The following is a 19,508-nucleotide window of genomic DNA, read 5'->3' as shown; positions in this document are numbered from 1 at the left end:
TCTCCATCGTTATACCAAGTTATACTCTAGCTCTAGCCTACTGACAAAGTGTGTCTCATTTCATGTTTCAAACATAATCATACTTTCTTAATCTTACGCTAGTACTAGCACCGAAAAAAAACCAGGATGAGTATAATTTTCCTGTTTCTTACTGACTGAAAAGTTGTTTGCCAGGCTAGTTATACAGGGTGTTACTGACCATCGGGCTTTAAATCCAGGGCTCGATTTACTCGCTAAACTGAGCTACTTTTATTATGGCACCAACCCCGAAACCCAAAATCCCGAATTTTTTTTTTACAATTTCATACATTTTGGCTGATCAGATGTCGACGTTTTCTATGGAAAAGTCAAAAAAAAATCCCCGATTTTATGGTTGGACCCATAGTAAAAGTAGGTCAGTTTAGCAAGTAGAATCGAGCTCTGGATTTAAAGCCCCATGGTCAGACACACACTGTATATGGGTGGTCAAACAACTTTTAGTAGAACACGCGAAGTTTTCTATGGGGCGGTAACCCTTCGCGCCTACAATTTTTAAATTTGCCGCTCTTGACGGAACTGGTTTGACAGACTATATTAAAACATATGGACATTACATACAGCCAACATTACGGTGAAGTATGGATATTTGTCGTGTGAGTTATCTGTGGTAAGTAAGTTCGACGAGACAAGATTCATAGTAAACGCTCGGTGGTGAAATTTAGCATATTTTGACAGCAATTAAACTGTGCCAGTACCGTTTTATGCAGTCTGTATGTATATGTTTATTGAAAATGGCTGAACAATGTACCCAGTGAGAGTAACTATTTTTACATTTGTGCTATGTTTAAGTTTAGTGGCGTGGTGAAGCAATATTTAGTGACTTTGGACGTACCAAGTTAACAAGCAATTGCGGAGATATCTCACAAAGAAAAATTGTTCTACATATAAAGGTTAGTGTTTTTACGCCGCCCACAGTTATTCAAGCTGTATCTTTTTTATTGATAAGATCTACTTTAACCGATTATTTATACCCAAAGGCATTTGTCTTCGGTCATAGTTTTGATAATACATACTCTTATGGAATAGAATTTATTTAATAAGTAATAGTCAAGACAAAATTCGTGTATGACATCATGTAAATCAGCTGTCATTTCATTGATTGTATCGGTGTCTGTAATCAGACACCTTCTGTATTAATTATTATTAACTTTCTGGAATCTGGGCAGCGGACGCCGAAAATGATAACTGTATATTGTCTAGTACATTGAAATAATTACCACGGTTGTTGGTTGCCAACAAGTCTTATTCATAATGTTATGTTTAGACGCAATAGACTTTCGTTGAATAAATAGGTGACGGATTCAGTAAACAGCATGTACAATGAACGCATGTTTCTTTTACACTGTTTATCAACATAATAATAATAACTACTCTATATCTCCAGTATTCTAAAGAATGATACAATAATAATATGAGATAAACTAGGACAGGAACTAATATCTACAGAGATCTTATTTGTGTCATGAGACCAACTCAGTAATAACAAAACCTTGGAGTAGCAGGATGCAAGGGTTTATTAAATCTATAAAAACTGAAAATTAAATGCTTACTTAACCTTCTGAACCCCAAGATCACCTAAACTCCACGAGGACTAACAATATTAGTTGTGCCTACTACACAACTGGACAACTATAGGTAATATGACATACACTCTCAAAGTAACATTCACACAAGAAAGGTTTACATTAGCTCGCTTGTGCCGGGACCTTGGCATGGCACAGACATTTTTGTTTATAATGTAAAGTGTTCAAAGGGCTAACAAAAATGATAATTTCAACAACACAGAAATAAATGATAAATACCGTAATAATGCATTGTTATATAGGTATTTAACCCCTAGCTGCCCAGATACCTATAAAACGGTCTCCGGTTCCATTCTAATTTGAATCTTTTTTCACAAATCAAAATTGCATTTTCCTTGGCAAATTTTGACGTCTTGGCGGCTAGAGGTTAAGTATGCAAAATCCTCCAGGAAATAGGTCAAACATAACTTGATACAATTGATTTGGTAATTACCTAATTTATTGGGTAAAATCTTTAAAAAAATTGATTTTAGAATACCAACTGTACATGCATAAAGTTGATTATTTTATTTATTTAAATGACCAGCCATACCTGTAATATGTGCTAAAGTTATAGTAATATGTGATAATAGGTCGTGTATAATTTATTTTTCACCACACCAGCTGGTAAAGACTCTCCTATACCGGCTGTTGTAGTATCAAGAGAGCTTGATTGTTCAATAACTAATAAGAAAGTTGCATTTTATTCACATGTCAGGCAAAGTAATCAAATGCAAATTTTGAGTTGTTTTCTTATGTTTGCTGGTAGAATTGTTTCACTCAGTGGCAAAATTTGTTTAACCCTCGTGCCTTGAAACCCTTGCAATGCTCAAGATTCCATTTTGTAATCTTTCACTTGCTCGGGTATCAATATTAGCATGAGAGGTTAAACAACAACTTTGCTCCCTTGGTAAAACAAATAACGATAATTCACCTATATTTCATTCTAATTTCATTACTTCAATTCAACTTCACTTACATTTGTCAGTTTCTAAAAGTCATGGATTATTAATGCATTTATTGTTTACATCAGTGTATGAGTCATGCTATTAAAATAAACAGATAAATTATCTGCAGATGCATGTAATAGACAGTTGACTTATGTAATTTGTCTTGTCAAAACAAATTATGACAACTGACACTTGTATCTTACAGTAGAACTATTATTTTTATAAGATTTAATCTTACATACACGGTGTAACATGACGAAACCGAATAATTTTAACAGCGTATTCCTGATCATATTTAGAGACAAAAATGTCCTATAAACTTTTTTGCAATTCGCCTAGTTTCAGAGATAATATTAATTAATAAAAAAACAAGTTTTTATTGTTACATAGTGTAAAAGGCCCCCATGGGCTCCCATGTATAACCTATGGCTGCCAAACTTGGGCACTGACTCAGAAACATCTCCAAAAGCTTAGAACCTGCCAAAGAGGAATAGAAAGAAGTATGATGAACATCACATTAAAAGATCGTAAAAGAGCAGATGAAATAAGAGCAAAAACGAAAATAGAAGACGTAATCAAGAAAGTAAGAAAGTTAAAATGGCAATGGACAGGCCATATGACACGGGATAGTAAGGAAAAATGGACCAAAATAATTACAGACTGGCAACCATGAGACGGTAACAGAAAAAGAGGTAGACCAATTAAAAGATGGATGGATGACATCAAGTCGATAGGGGGCGCCACCTGGACCAGAAAAGCCATTGATAGAAAGGAATGGAAGCAGCTGGGAGAGGCCTATGTGTCAGATGACACGCTGAACACTAATCCGGTGAATACGATGTGTTAGTTTTTAAGTAAATTTGTTTATATATATAATGTAATACTGTTTTAGTTTTTGGCAATAAAGGCTATTATGATTATGAGTGTAAAAGGCCTTTTTCAAATCAAATCAAATCAAAAATATTTATTTGCATAAATAAGGGTACAATAGGTGGTATACAAAGTTTTCAGTCGCATTCCTTATTTGATTCCTTTTTTTGATGGTGATGTTGCTGCCAGGGGACATAGTCTTTAAATATCCTTATTGACAGGTGTCAAAAAGTGACAAGTTTACCAATAACATTTATTTTTTTGTACAAATACATTCGAACAAATTTAAAAAACATTTTTTTTGGCGAAATTGACCTAAACTCATATTACATTTTTTCCTTCTTTTGATCTCAGAAATGCGTGGTTAAAATTATTCGGTTTCCTCATGTTACACCGTGTATAATGTCCTGGATTTTTTTTATAAATTGGATGATATAATTTATATTAGTAACATCAAAGAGAATTTTAAATAGAGGCAGATTGTCAAAGTAAATTATGTAGTCAGAGCGAATTTACTGCCATCTTTCGACAGATGTTTAAAACTTTTAGAAAGCAATTTGACTTTGATCCTTATTCTTTGACAGATATGTGTTAAATTTGTAAATACTTATCAAAAAATATCGCCATCTACTCTAGAGTAGGCCATAGGTATGGCGCCATCACACGGAAAGATGGAACTTTAGCCTATTCTCGAGTAGATGGCGCACTTTTTGATATTTAACAAATTTAACAATTTAATAAACTTTTGGTGACGAACTTGCTACAGCCTTTTTTTTTAAATTATGACAGACAAAATAATGTCACCATATTTTGTGATTTCTTTTTAAAACTTTTCCTTGTACACAAATAAATGAAAAGCTCAGAAGTCCCTGTTTGATTTCCCAATATTATGATGTGGTATGTGGGATAGAATGTTATTGCCCAAACCAAACCTGGTTATCCCTGGCCTACTTCTTTAATTTGTTATTTATACTACAGTGGAAACTTTTCCTTCACAACAATTCGGTTTGTTTGCAACATTATTAGGAGTGGTTTTAAAAGTCATGACCCCAAATAAACTATCTTGTAAATCAATTACAAATCGGCACAGATTTTTAAAACACAGACACAACACACAAATATAGTGTATGAAACGACGACTACTTTAATGACTAGTCCTAAATGTCTGAATTTCATGTAAAAACAAATCACAAACAATGCTTTATACAAACCCCGTAAAATAATAATTATACCGTACCTGCGTGGCAAATATCGCAATCAGTACAGTGCCATCTATCGACAAATAGGTCAGGTTTATGCGCGGAAAAGCCTTTCGGATCGAGCCTCCGAAAACAGCGGGTAGGCTTAACCGGGGTAGCTAGAGCCTGTGATGCGCGGGCGCTGCGCGCGGGCAGTTCGAGCCATGAGTCACAGCTGCCCAAAATAGCCCATGGAATGGGCGCCGCCTATCGGCTCGGGCGGGCGGCGTGGATCAGTTTAGTGGCTGCATCGCCGCCACCGCCACAGGAGCGGTAGAGCGGTACCTTGCGCGCGCGCTTAGCACGGTGGCGGCGCCGGCGCGGGATGCGCTGCCATGCCGGTACGACACCGCGAGCTCGGCGACGAGATCGCACCCCCGGAGCCGAAGCGCTGCAGACACTGCGACGGTACCGTACCAAATGTTTATAACAACTTTTAGAAAAAAAGAAACAAATAGCCGACAACTTTTAGGTACAGATTAGTAAAGTAATATGAAGGCTGCAAACCTGGTTTCAGCTCTATTTTCTTTCAGCCTCCAGTTTAGCCACGCGATGATAGTAATGTTATCTTTCTGCGATTAGTTTCAAAGAAAAAACTATTAAAAAAAAAACAAGCATATATGAGAAGTTTTGCAGATTTGAAACCTGTTTCGTCGCAAGTTTACAGAAATACATTTTCTACGGTTTTTTTGGCATTTAATTAACATGTAACAATCTGTTGCATTTCAAAACGCCAGTAAAACACGATCTTAACTGCAAGGTATAGTCTATGTATGTTCCCTGCGGCTAAATAGCAATAATTCGGTTACATTTGCGGCGGATAACCAAGCCACAATAACTATATTGAAAAATCTCCAGCTTTCATTATTACAGTTGGATTATAGCCACTCACATGCTTGATATTTTTCAGTGACCTCTATTATTATAATAAAATAAGGGTGACAGCTGGTAGCTACAGTTACCAAAAGCATGTCTCTTCTTCCTCGCGTTATCCCGGCATTTTGCCACGGCTCATGGGAGCCTGGGGTCCGCTTGACAACTGATCCCATGATTTGACGTAGGCACTAGTTTTTACGAAAGCGACTGCCATCTGACCTTCCAACCCAGAGGGGGAAACTAGGCATTATTACAGTTGGATTCTAACTGTAATCGATTTAGTTACAGCATCATTTGTCAACTTGAAATAAGGAGCTACAGTTATTATGTTGAGCGTCAAAATAGTAAAACAATGAAAATATTATTTCTTCATTAAATATTTTAGTGACACCAAGGCATTTTCAGTTATTTTAAAGCATTTAATTTAGGTAAAATGCAGGTTATACTTCGATCCATTTATTATCTTACGAGTGCTAGAGATACTATAGCTACATACCTATATATTTTTAACATTTTATTTCTTATCATTCTTTTATTATTTTATAACGATGGAAAATTTGCTACCATTGGTATTATTTACCAGATTATTAAATAATTTGCCGATATGGTATATCGACTAAGTTTTCCATCATTATGAATATCATGCTATCACTTTCAGGCACTTCAATATCAAACAGCGAGCGTTTGATCGGATCGTGTAAATAAATTGCCACTACCAAGTTGACCTCTAATCTTAATCTAATTCGTCATAATTTGCTACGGTATTTCATTTAAGACTATTGATACATATAACTGTATTCGTTATCATGTTATCAAGTAGATGACTGTTTATGACTACTTTGTAGGTATCTATATTTCGGTGTTAGGTGTTATATTCGATACATTGCTAACTACAGAGTACAATTAATTCAGTCGATCGAACAAATGCCGTAATCTGTCGAAAATCGCATACATATACTCGTAAGTTCTTGAACCGTCTAAGGACTCTGGCTATACCTATGGTCTATAATCTTAATCAGTCGAGACTTTACTGATCCATATCACTTTCTTGCACCTCGATATCAACAGGTGATTGTTTATAATTATAAAGACATCGTATAATTGGTAGTTGGAACGTTTGACCCGTGTAATTACGGTGCGCGCTAATCGCCGCCCGCGCACTCCGCCACGTGCGTCGCTGACTGACAGCTGTACCCCCACCTATATAGACCAACACCCACCTAGCGAATATCGCCTTTATACCCTTCGTTATAAAGATCGTAATAACTAGTATTAAGCAAATCATTTTGTCGTGAAATAGTTTTTTTTCTTTTGGGGGAAATGGTGTCAGCCCTCCACTGACCGGTAATTAGTTCAGTTTTTGCTATTTTACCCCTTTTACGTTATTTCGAGTTGTTCTTCTTGGCTTGTCTAGTCTTTTGGAAATTAATGCATACCTACACCACACCTACGTAAAAGCGTTAGCGAATAACGTAGGTAAATAAATAACATTCGTACGTGACAGGTATAGATTTGATGACACTTTCATTAGGTAACCATTTCCTATTATAAGTATTATGACACTTCTATTCATTGACTGACATAATAAAACGTGGTGGTAAACTTAGGTTCACCGTACGTGAGTCAATTTAGCAAACATTTTCAACTTAAGTTCAATGTCCGTTAATGTAATTAAACTTATATTGCCTCTTAAATTATTAGCTGTTTTGTAACGCTTCTATCACTTTTTGTAGATTAAGTTGTATAATATTATTAAGGTTCTTGTAGTAGTTTGGTTCTATAAATCCTTAAAGTGGCTTGACGTACGATTAATTTGATGATTAATATTCAAGTTACTTTCAAATGAATTCTTCATTATTATGTTGTACAGTATTCATTAGTAACAACTGTCTAACACACGGAGGCAGACCGCACCTCAGCGTTGGACATACCTACTTATAGTGGGCTGTTATCTGCGAATTAACCTAATTAATCAGAGGTCTGCTTTAACCAATTTATATTAGCCTGTAGTCAAGTGGTCAAGCATTGGGAACTGCTCTTCAGTGATAGCGGATAATTTCACATCCCGTGCTAGGCGGTTAACACTGCCTCGCGGCGACCTATACTCTGCTTCAAAAGTCAGTCAAAGTCAAAACATTATTTATTTAATTGGCCTAGCAACAAGCCCTTTCGAATCGTTATTTACAAATATATTAAGTCTTCACGCCTATAGTAAAGTGGTCAAACGGGAGCAGCCCTGCAGTGATAGCGGATGATTTCATATCGCGTGCCGGCCGCGGCTGTCTCGCGTCTCGACGAGCTATCCTAATTAATCGGCGTCTGCGCCGCGCCACGCCGCTTAACGGTAAGCACCTGTCACTACCGCAGCAATAACGAAAGCAGAGTAACATCTTACTATGGCGCTAAAACTAAAGCGCTCGCCACTTAGTGTATTATGGCATTTCGTACCGACGACAGCGTCGTGTAGACTATGGCGCGGTAACAATTTCAACAGCAGTTGTATGATTGATATGCAGAGCTCGGCAGGGGTGAGCCATTTTGAAGTCACTTATGTCAAGTGTCGATATTAATATAGATACACCTTAGAAAGAAATATTTAAAAAACACTTTATTAATTATAAATAAACTAAAATGACAATGCCTTACGTACAAATAAACTTTAATAATAGCATATGGATAGATATACCTACATATTATTTGAAGAGGTTTGCTAAAAAAGCTTGCTATAAAATTCATTTGATTTAATGGCGACGTATTAGATCGTAGCGGAAAGGCAGCCTAAATAAAATAATTTCTTTAGTTATTAAATTACATCACATATTACCCTCGAATGACAAGGCATGTCCATGTTGTGCAAACTCTGAAAACGGCTCACCCCCGCCGAGCTCTGTTGATATGATTCTCTGTTTCGTTTCTTTACTCCTGTATCACACAAGATCTGCTCTCACGTGCCTTTTTCGAAAGTAAACTACATATATCCAATTATTGTCTTTAATTCTGTCGCCATTATTAGTCAATATAAAACAGTAAAGTTAAAAACGGAGAACAAGTTTTGCAAGTAGTGCAACCGGTTGCACGCCAAGATAAGATGGCGCGATTGGCGCGATTTTCTTTCTCTGTAAATTGAATTTCAGTTATATTTTTAGGCGGTTCGAAGGGCTCGAATTCTACAAACAATAAGAACCTATTCGTCGTAAACGATTCAAATTAATACCCAGTTATCGAAATAAGTAATAAATAATTCGTAGAATAAAATTAATAGTGCATAAGAACCTATTGCGCGGCATTTTCAGTATTTACGTTAATGATTGCCCTAGTAAGCGGTAACAGTAAACATATGGGCTTGAATGTGTATATTACTTTAGCCGCGTGCGCCGACACGCCCCAATTATGCAAGTGAGACACCGAAAAACTACATAGCTACTCCTATTTTAGACTTTCTTTAGAAGCATTAGAGTTCAAATTGCATCGGCCTAAATGGTATACTTAATGCGTTCTCATCTTAAAGGTGCAAAGTGTAACCCGAAGTATGGTTAACGCATGTTACGATGCGAGTCCCGAGACCAAATTATCTCTTTACTCACACGATTGCATTTACGCGTGTGAATGGAATTCGCACGGTGCATAATGCACGGTGCAACATTCTTTGACTCAGATATAAATAATGGATTATGTATAAGGAAATGTAATTAACAATGGATAAATCTAGATAAAGGTAACGGCAACTAAACACTAAATTTTACAGAAAAAAAACTTTGAACACTATCTACCTACCACATATACCTATCCATATACCTATCTAGGTATCTACTAACGTATGCCTAGCTACAAATTTTGGGAATATTTTATTTTTAACAAACACTTATTTTTGCTAACGGTACTTTATTGTTACTCTGAAGTAGAGTAACACAAAAAGCCATACGAAAAAAATTGTAATGCCATGAAATCAGCATGGTTGGATCATAGCATAATTAATAAGATCATTGAAAGAATACAAAAATTGTTTTAACTTATCGACATACATTGCCTATTTACGAAACATTAATTTTAGAACCACACTATTAATACAAATGCTGCTATAATTCACTAATATTATCCCTTTAGTTGTCAGCGGAAATCATTCAAGAGCAGTAAAAAACGTAGAAATACTAGCAAAATTACCCATTGTAATTGCTTTTGAGTTTATTTAAAGCATAAACCCATAAACATAAACGCGCTACAGACCTCAATTAGCTAATAATCGTTTATCCTTATCTCTCATTTTGACTTATGTATTTGTAAGAAAGGGATAAAACATGCAACTAAATCAGTCCCGTAAAGTTTAGGATAGCCTTATCCTAAACTTAAAGTTTAGGATAAGGCTTTAAATAAAAATGAAAACTTCTCTAAATGCGTAGTTGACCTACATTGTCATTCAGAAGCAGAGTCACGACGACGAGCATTCTTAAACAAAGCAGAGATAAAATCGGCTTTAATTAAACCCCATTAGCATAACAAAGGTTTGTAACGCCAACCTTAAAAACCACAACTAAGGAGGTGCGGAGACAATTTGGACGGAGATCGTGTTTACGAGATCTTACAGTCACAGATCGCTTACTAGATGGAGCACAGCAAGCGATGCCATAAAATATGAGCGCGAGCTCTAAATTAATTTGCATGCACGTTTACTAACTGTAAATAACAAATTTAAACATTGGCGTAGTATGATATTGATGAATACAATTAACGATACAGCTCGCGGGTATTACAGGTACAGTCAAGGAATTTAAATTCCGACCCATTTCGTACTTTGTCACAGTGACAATCAATATGAAAGCCGCTAGAGACCTCATACGGTTGTCACTGTGACAAAGTACGAAATGGGTCGGAATTTAAATTCCTTGACTGTACCTATCTAATATAATAACCTAAAAGAAATTTAATTGCACACCGTAATTGAACTAAAAAAATGAGAAAAACTAAACTAGAAGCAGACAAACAGCCAGCTTATCTATAGAAAGCAATCTCGTCTAGACAACTTTTAGTAAGCGGAATCCGATTATCTTATCTATGTAGGGGTTGCCAAACCAAATACATATAACAATAACGAATTTAAGTATTCTTTCCTGTATATTAGTTATAATTCATTGTATTTATTTAGAAAATTTAGATCCCTAAAACTAAATATGTTTCCATACTTTCCATTCAATACAGAGCAGTTGCAGTGCGTTAATAAGACTGGTAGATATATTCATCTACTTCATGGACTGTAGAAAAAGTGCTCATATGTATGAGCAAATTTTAGGCAAGGCGCGGCAACGCCTAGGCGTTGAAGTTCTATGGACGCCTGCCACGACACAGAATAAATAATAGTACTAGGTACAGAAGACTCCCTCTCTAACAAAACGCGTCTGTCACGATCAGCTGAGATATGGCTGCTAGGTGGCGACAGCGCCACGCGCGGCTTATGGCAAACCCCAAAATTGGGGTCGAACGGATGTACTTTTAGCTACCTGTAGCAAAGCGACGAAATCGCGGAGTTAGCCACGCCTGGCCACGATTACAGAGTATTACAGAATCTACAGGATGTAGTCTGCGTCCCGGTTACATAAGACGGCCCACTCGGGAGCGTTCTGGCCACTATTTATATGCACTTTCCATTCCCGGCCGCCGTGACACATATTACTTACTCCAGTGAGTAAGGGTGGCTAAAGATATTCCTAGCGATCTACGCGTTCGCTGGATCTAGATCGTGCAGCGTTTGACATTGTGTTTTAGGGTTCCGTACCCAAAGGGTAAAAACGGGACCATATTACTATAAGACTCCGCTGTCCGTCTGTCTATCTGTCTGTCCGTCTGTCTGTCACCAGGCTGTACCTATCACATGAACCGTGATATCTAGGCAGTTGAAATTTTGACAGATGATGTATTTCGGTTGCCGCTATAACAACTAATATTAAATTGATTTAATATTAGTTGTGATAACGTGATTTTTTTTGCCGTATTTTGCGTAATGGTACGGAACCCTTCGTGCGCGAGTCAGACTCGCACTTAGCATGTTTTTTAGGGTTCCGTACCCAAAGGGTAAAATGGGACCCTATTACTAAGACTTCGCTGTCCGTCCGTCCGTCCGTCCGTCCGTCCGTCCGTCCGTCTGTCACCAGGCTGTATCTCACGAACCGTGATAGCTAGACAGTCGAAATTTTCACAGATGATGTATTTCTGTTGCCGCTATAACAACAAATACTAAAAACAGAATAAAATAAAGATTTAAATGGGGCTCCCATACAACAAACGTGATTTTTGACCAAAGTTAAGCAACGTCGGGAGTGGTCAGTACTTGGATGGGTGACCGTTCTTTTTTTGCTTTTTTTACATTATAGTACGGAACCCTTTGTGCGCGAGTCAGTCTCGCACTTAGCCCGTTTTTTATTGTTTATACAAACGTAATACGAAGAAGCGAACTAGTTTTCGTGTCTACTTTCTTTCTCACGTTCAAAGAATTAGAAAATAAATAAATAATAAATAAATAAATATTGGGGACATCTTACACAGATCAACCTAGCCCCAAACTAAGCAAAGCTTGTACTATGGGTGCTAGGCGACGATATACATACTTATATAGATAAATACATACTTATATACATAGAAAACACCCATGACTCAGGAACAAATATTAAAATATATATTAATATAATATATATTAAATATTAAATATTTGAATGGGATTAAATATTTTTTTCATACAATTTTAACAGAACTGATCTAAACAGTAAGACAGAACAGTGTGTGTTTTGATAAATTTTGAAAATAAAACATAAAGTAATTAGTAGGTGATAACCAGAAATAAAGCTTTATGCTAATATTGTCTTTGTTTACTCCACAAACATGTAAAATTGCTTGCCAATGCCAAGATGTGAGTCTAGTCGCAATTTTATGTACAGTCAAGGAATTTAAATTCCGACCCATTTCGTACTTTGTCACAGTGACAATCAATATGAAAGCCGCTAGAGACCTCATACGGTTGTCACTGTGACAAAGTACGAAATGGGTCGGAATTTAAATTCCTTGACTGTACCTAACAAGCTCCTATATGTACTCGTATATTGATAGGGCCGATATGTACCTACAAGTGTATAAAGGTCCTGTTAAATAATATTTTTTTTAAAAAAGCTCCTATATACCATATAAATACTCGTTAGTTTAAATACAAATCAGACTGTCCTGTCAGGGCTCAGGCATTGACAGATTTTATGGTTCCTACCTTTTCAATTACCAGCTCCGTAAACCAGCGGTCGGCAACCAGCGGCCCGCGAGCCTCCCTGGCTATTTTGTATGTAATATTGACAAATGACAATGTCTGATAAAGTCATAAATATTAACAAAGTACGGCCCGCGACCACTTCGTTGACTGCTATGTGGCCCTTGGCTGCTAAAAGGTTGCCGACTGCTGCCGTAAACCATAACACCTACGGCTAGAACATTTAGTCCGAACACTGCAAAATAGGGGCAAGTAATAAAGCTTTCCTGTTTTCGTTTCTATTTTATCAGTTTTATCACACGTAATAAAGTCATATGAATCGAATTTGAACTGTTGTGAGTTGCGAGATATACTAACATTGAATAATTTTACGGTTTAAGGCCGAGCCACACCGGCTTGCGTGTGCGTGACGTGCGCGTGTGCGTGCGCTAAAATGTTGGAGCCGCACACGCACACGTCACGCAAGCGGTGTGCCATCTCTCATAGGATACTACAACTCCGCACGCGCACGTGCACGTCACGTACACGTAGCCGGTGTGCACAGGTCGCGCGAGACTTAAAACAAGTGAGCATAAACCGTGATGTGACCGTGAAATGATTCAAAGTCATATTAAATTCTCATTGATTAATTTAGACAGACAGAGGGATTACTTTAGTTAAAAAAACAATCGTCCACAAATAATAAAACCAACAAATGTCATAATACAGCAGTAAATCATGGCCTGTTAAAAGATAGCGGTTATTTTGATACGATTAGTCCTATTAGTAGTGGGTCGTTTACGAGTCACCGGTGACGGCCTTGTTTTCCCTTAATTCTGGTTCCAGTGAATGATGTCGAAACCGAGGCCTTGTTTTGTTCTAGAATAGATACTTTTTATTTTATTGCACTAATATACAGGGTGGCTAAAAAATAACTGCATTCCCGTTGCTAGATTTTGGGATTATACTGAACAACTTTTATCATGGGACCAAACCCGAAATCGCGACAAATAATTTGGCTGTTTCATATATTTTGACTGGTCCATTTTCTATAGGAGGGTAAATGTTATTTTCGTGATGTTATTTCGTATGGGGTTGGTCCCATAGTAAAAGTTGCTCAGTATACCTAATCCCAAAACCTCCCTGGCAACGGGAATGCAGTTATTTTTTAGCCCCCGTATATATTAGAATGGTTAAGATAAACAGACACTTCTTGGTACGATATTACATTCGGTATTTACAAACTTTTCGCCAAAGGAAAAATACCGTAAGGCTAAATTCTCTGGCTGCCCAAGGCCTGGTTTTCTCTGTATCCGTATAAGTAATTGGACGGCCAGCAGATAGTTGCTCTTGAAAATCTTAGGATTGCTGCATCTTTTACTTTTAGAGCATTGTGTTGTTTATAAGTGTGATTGGACTGTTCAGAAAAAAAATTGGTACCAGGAAAGATGATATAGACGAGAAGTACCCGATTGTGTTTATGGTGGTGAGCTGGTGAGAGATACCTTGTTTTCCTTAACTCTGGTTCCAGTAAGGAATGTCGTAACGGAGCCGTTGTTTTCAAGCTGGGCGGTTTAATCATCCGCCCACGCCCGCGCCGGCGCATCACGAGATTTCCTTAGTCAAGTACAGGAAAAGCCATTAAAATTTTAAACGCCATCAACATACGTCGGACTCCAGCGGGCATTTTCGTGGCATGTCAGAATGATAGGTAAGGTTCGCAAATCAATCAATTCACTTTCGAGTATTTGTACTTAGTATTTGGTACCTAGTATTTATAATGTGAAATTCCAAATATCATAGGAACTAACTGCGTTATTTATAAACGTACTTGAACTACACATAAGTCAAAATCGCTAAAAAGTTCGTTTGGCTTTATCCGTCACTCAGACAATTGCAGCTGTGAGAAATGAGTATTTACACATTAAAGATGAATAAATGATAACGGGTAACTAATTTAATTAACTATGTTACAAATACTAGGTACATTATAACACTCGTAAGTTAAGATTTTTTTGTAAACCTTACCTTGCCCTGAAACTGCCCCCTATAGTCCGACGTTTGGCCATCAATGCTCCAGTAAACAGCCACCCACACCTTTGCATTAACTATATCAAAAGTTAGCGAGAAACTACCTTAAAGGGATACGTTTGCCTTTTGTACATACAAAATATACAAATGTACCGTCATGTAATAGATAGGTATATAAATAAAGGGTTTAAAGTACGTACTGTACGTAGGTTATTAAATAATAGACAATTTTTACGAGATAAACAATTTAACGACGACGAGAATCCTTAACTAGATGAAGATGACCAACATATTGGTGCAGTTACAGTAAGAATGCACGTTAGTCTCAATCCGACCAGCCAAGTAGAGTTCTATACAATTTAAACATTTAACCGTAGATTAAATACCTAAATCATAAATTTTAGTAAAATCGGGCCAAATAAGATATTAGCAATCACGAGTATGGAATTTGTAATTTTCCGCCCAAGTCCGAGTGAGATCTATTTATGCACTGAGCTGAAAGGTCGGGTTATGCGAATTGTGTCGCGCATAAGAATGGAATGTTTGCGTAGATGAGTTACAAACAATGCATTATTCCGGCTACTGCCTACAATGAAAGCGAGTGTATACACAATACGATAAACATATTTACGTTCTGATTTCGGGTTAGTGGTAGATGGTCAGGAAAAGTTGGATCAATTGGTTGTGGCGTATCCCAAACCTAACTCCACGTACCTAATGTCAAATTATGGCGCTAGTTTTCATAGACGATCTGATTTGTAACTAACGGAAATTTATATTCCTTATTAATAGGATCACTTCACTAATACCTTTATTAATTTGTAAGTCTCGCTGAGGTCTAATTAGACTTTAACTTCGTCAAAATCAACAAAACTTTCCGCATCATGCACTGTGTCTCGCATCCGTGAGGTTGTCTTGATACGGTTCATGCATGAATTTAATGAAGACATTACCTTGTTGCGTTAGTGATATTGTTTCGTTCGATGTTGTGTCAGAGACAGTATTCGACAGTTTATGGGTGGCAGTTAAATATACCCGTCTCGGTTTGTCGTCACAAATAGAATTTTGGCACTGACTGTCCGTGGTTGTGTAATTCACATATAAACCACTTGTTGAATTTAAACTGTCTACATATCGTTAATATATCTTTTATTATAGTATTAATCATCAACTTTAGCTGACAAATTAATTACGCTGGAGATTTTAAAAATGGAAACTATAACGTTGGAATTAGTATACAGGCCGTATTCAATACTGCTTTTGTGGTTGTTTATGTGCTGTATTCGTACATGAAAAAATGTTTACATAGAAGACACACAATTTGAGCTTTATCGACAACGTGGGCGGGTAATTAGTCTACTTGTCCTCATTTTGTATATGCACCTTGACCTCGTTGGTCTTTATGATGTTTCTATCTCCTATTATCCAGTTTTAATGCCGTTTTTTAACCGAGTAGTAAAAAACTGATTTTGCTTCCATGCCGTAAGTTCGTAATAATAGCAGGAAAGCTAACTAACAAACTACGTGACTCCTTGTCACCCGACAAATTATATCTTCACATCTGTCTAGCGATTAGATTGAATTTGAACCATTTAAATTGAACTCACCGGTGGCTGGTGTGTTTGAAATAAAAATAATGTAAATATAATTCCGATTATTTCGATTAAATATCTGACAAAATTTTCTTAAGGACAAAATTAAGTACGAGTAGTGATCGAGTTAGTGTTGGCCGTGGTTTACTGCCAAATGCATTACCGATAATGCCATAAACTCGCGAGCATAACACGACCATGTTGGCTTCCAAACATGTATTAGGTATTATGATAAACGAGGGGGTGTCGTCGCATGCGATTAGCGCAAGGTATGTCCGCTGCGCCGGCCATGCAAACCATATTACCGATATCTAACGACAGCATCTTGGACCCGTGTCAACACGCCTCTGACAAACCACTTTCAGTTTCTAAACCCAGCTACTTATATACCGAATCAACGTATACACCGTTAATTCATTAAATTTCTGGCGCGGCATAAGAATATTAATCACACGAGTTCTCTGCCTCCACAACATTTTATACCAAAGATAGTTTTGTATTTAGGGCAGCCTCTGTGACACCTATCAGCTAAGTGGCATTTAGACATATTTCGACCGCCTTCCAAAATATTTCTGGGAAATCGTTGCTGTGATTTTAACATGAAACAAATTTTTCATTATATTATGGCGGCGGGACATAACTTGTTTCTTCACTTATAAAAAATGCAAGCAATGTTTTGATAAATGTGTTCTTTCACGCTTTCTAAATATTGTGTCAAACATATAAGTAGACTCAGCAGTGTTACTTTTTACTTTGATATGAGTTAGCAGCAGATACTAACCGAACTCGTCAGCTTTTTTCTGAACATTGCTCGCATACTTTTCTTGGTTGCTAGTGCACCTCTCACGTCTGTGAATTAGTGCTGTCGTTAAGTGGTAGTTGATTCGCTCTGCTGTCAACCGAGTGACAAACGAACGTATATACGAAACGAGATTGGCTATAAATACAGTTTTATTACGGAAAAACTACTTTAGCCTAGTCTGATAATACCTATACAAACTAAATAGCTAGTGTAAAGATGTTTTCAACTGTTAGCGTGAGACAATCGGATTCTTGAAACGTTTTTGTTTATTGTTAGTTTTATTTTAACAACACATTCGGATACACGAGGGCGTTGCGTATGGGATTTCATAAGTCCGTTAAATTAATGTGATGCTACTAGCGACATCCACGCTTCCAAGCATCCCCAAATACATTCTAAAATAAAGAGCGCCTTGGACGTACGACATTAGAAGCTTTTACGTAAACTTTTTCAGCGTGGCGCGGCTAAATTTTAGTCTCAAAGCAATTTATTTTTTATTTTAACGACTTTGATGTTTGGTGTATGTAAAAAGTTTTATGCATTTATGAACAGGCTTGCTAATTTTAATATGCAAATTACAATATTTACATAACTGAAACAGGAGTTTGAGTTTATCCTTGGCGTACGTTTTAAGTTTTTGACGTCAATGTTTTAAATGCAAGAGGAGGTGCGCGCGCGTTTCATGCATGATTCACTGCACTAGTTTCTAGCCAATTTATAGATTTTTTTATACACGAATATTTCAAACTTTATGCCCATCTTTTGAACTTTAATGAGCGTTAATCACAAATCACAATGACCTACATTTCGTATAACGCATTTTTCATTGCATTCAATAAAATTTTCCTAACCCAATTAAAGCATAAAGGCAACAACTGTGTAAACATATGATCTTCAGAATTTTTGGAAGTATATTTAGCCGACAGCTTCAACCGAATCAATCATACCAAGTATGAATCCTTCATCTTCAACATATTGAAAGAATATAAAGATGCATCTAAATATAGTATTCGTACATATTGGGCAATAAATTAAAAAGTCTCAGTTAGCAACAGCCGCGGAGCAGATAATCATAATAGTAAACATCCGCACAATACGTGCTTGCGCAAAGCATGCAGTTTCGAGGCATTTCTGCCATGTATCGGCAGTGTTTACGCGGTGCGACCCTGGACGACGGCAAAAATAACCTTTCTTATACAATATTCGCTGGCGAGCCGTTATAGAGCCGAGCGTGCAGTTAGGCTGTTCCGATGATTCGAGCCGCCCATTGTGGAAAATATCTTCACTAACTGCATTGCAAAAACCAAATAAACGTCTACCTTATTAGATTGTTATAAGGTATACAGTTGAACGGAAGCTCAATTGTAAATACGGCAATATCCTTAGCTGGGCTGTGTTACTGACATAATTGTTGCGAGGAATAGAATAGAATAGAATAGAATAGAAAGTTCTTTATTGTTTATCATTTTTGTTACATACAATTATGTCCGCCAAAGGGGGGTGTGTTCTTAATGTAATATGTCTTAAAGATCTATACATTTATTTTATGTCGTGTAGCCAATTTACAGCTCACAGGAAAGTAATGTACTTAATTACACTTTTTATTATATTTTTATTATTTATCACTTAATTTTTATTTTAAAAGATGTTCCCTCGAGGGTGTGCTCCTTTTACTCACGTATTTATGTCTATCTTTTTTACTGACATAATCTATTTCGCCGATTCTGTTACTGTACATCATCGGGTTGTATTGACCGTACTTAACATATTGTGGACCAGGGTTCTCTAACCCCGGGATGCACAAATTATTCAGCTTATCTAGCATGTCACGGTGTAAGTCATGAAGTCTAATATGCCATGGGTCTTCATCTAGTAAGTCCCATAACATTTCTGTGGGTATTGAACGAGGAAACCCTCCCGCAGACTTAAGAGCCATGCGGTATTGCCTCTCAAGCGTTAAAAGGTTCGTCTTGCTTACTCGTGGGAGTAGTTGTACTATTCCATAGTCTAGTACAGGCAGGAGACATGCCTGAATAACCTTTAGTTTGGTTTCTATGTTTACATTGGAGTAGTAGCCGATTATAGGTGCTAACATTCCTCTAACACTTTTAGCTTTTCTTACAACGCTTTTGACGTGTTCGTTCATACTCAGTCGTTTATCTAATTGGACACCTAGGTATCGAACACAGTTTTTGTATTCAAGATGGACTCCTTTTAATTTAACTGTCGGTTTATAACCGTTTGGGTTACGTACACTACGTACTCTTTTATTAGTGAACATTATGCACTCTGTTTTATCAACGTTACAGCGTAGTCCCCAACGTTCATA

General features: G+C 37.0%; 1 protein-coding gene across 2 annotated transcripts in view; it reads left to right on the top strand.

Moving 5' to 3' along the window:
- The first annotated feature begins 728 nt into the window (after nt 1-728).
- LOC134668882 (myocardin) overlaps nt 729-19,508 on the top strand; it is a 60,777-nt gene continuing 41,997 nt past the window's right edge. Inside the window, exon 1 of one of the 2 annotated variants that reach the window (XM_063526365.1) lies at nt 729-929. Coding sequence is in view for 1 of the 2 variants with exons in the window: in XM_063526364.1 (XP_063382434.1) it covers nt 4,995-5,067 (73 nt within the window). In the remaining variant the exon portion in view is untranslated. Of the gene's footprint in view, nt 930-4,892; nt 5,068-19,508 lie in introns of those variants that run through there. The other variant, XM_063526364.1, reaches the window with a different exon arrangement.

The sequence above is a fragment of the Cydia fagiglandana genome, chromosome 11 (genome assembly GCF_963556715.1).
Source record: "Cydia fagiglandana chromosome 11, ilCydFagi1.1, whole genome shotgun sequence".
Classification (NCBI taxonomy): Eukaryota; Metazoa; Arthropoda; class Insecta; order Lepidoptera; family Tortricidae; genus Cydia; species Cydia fagiglandana.
This window is presented reverse-complemented; position numbering and strand designations above follow the sequence as displayed.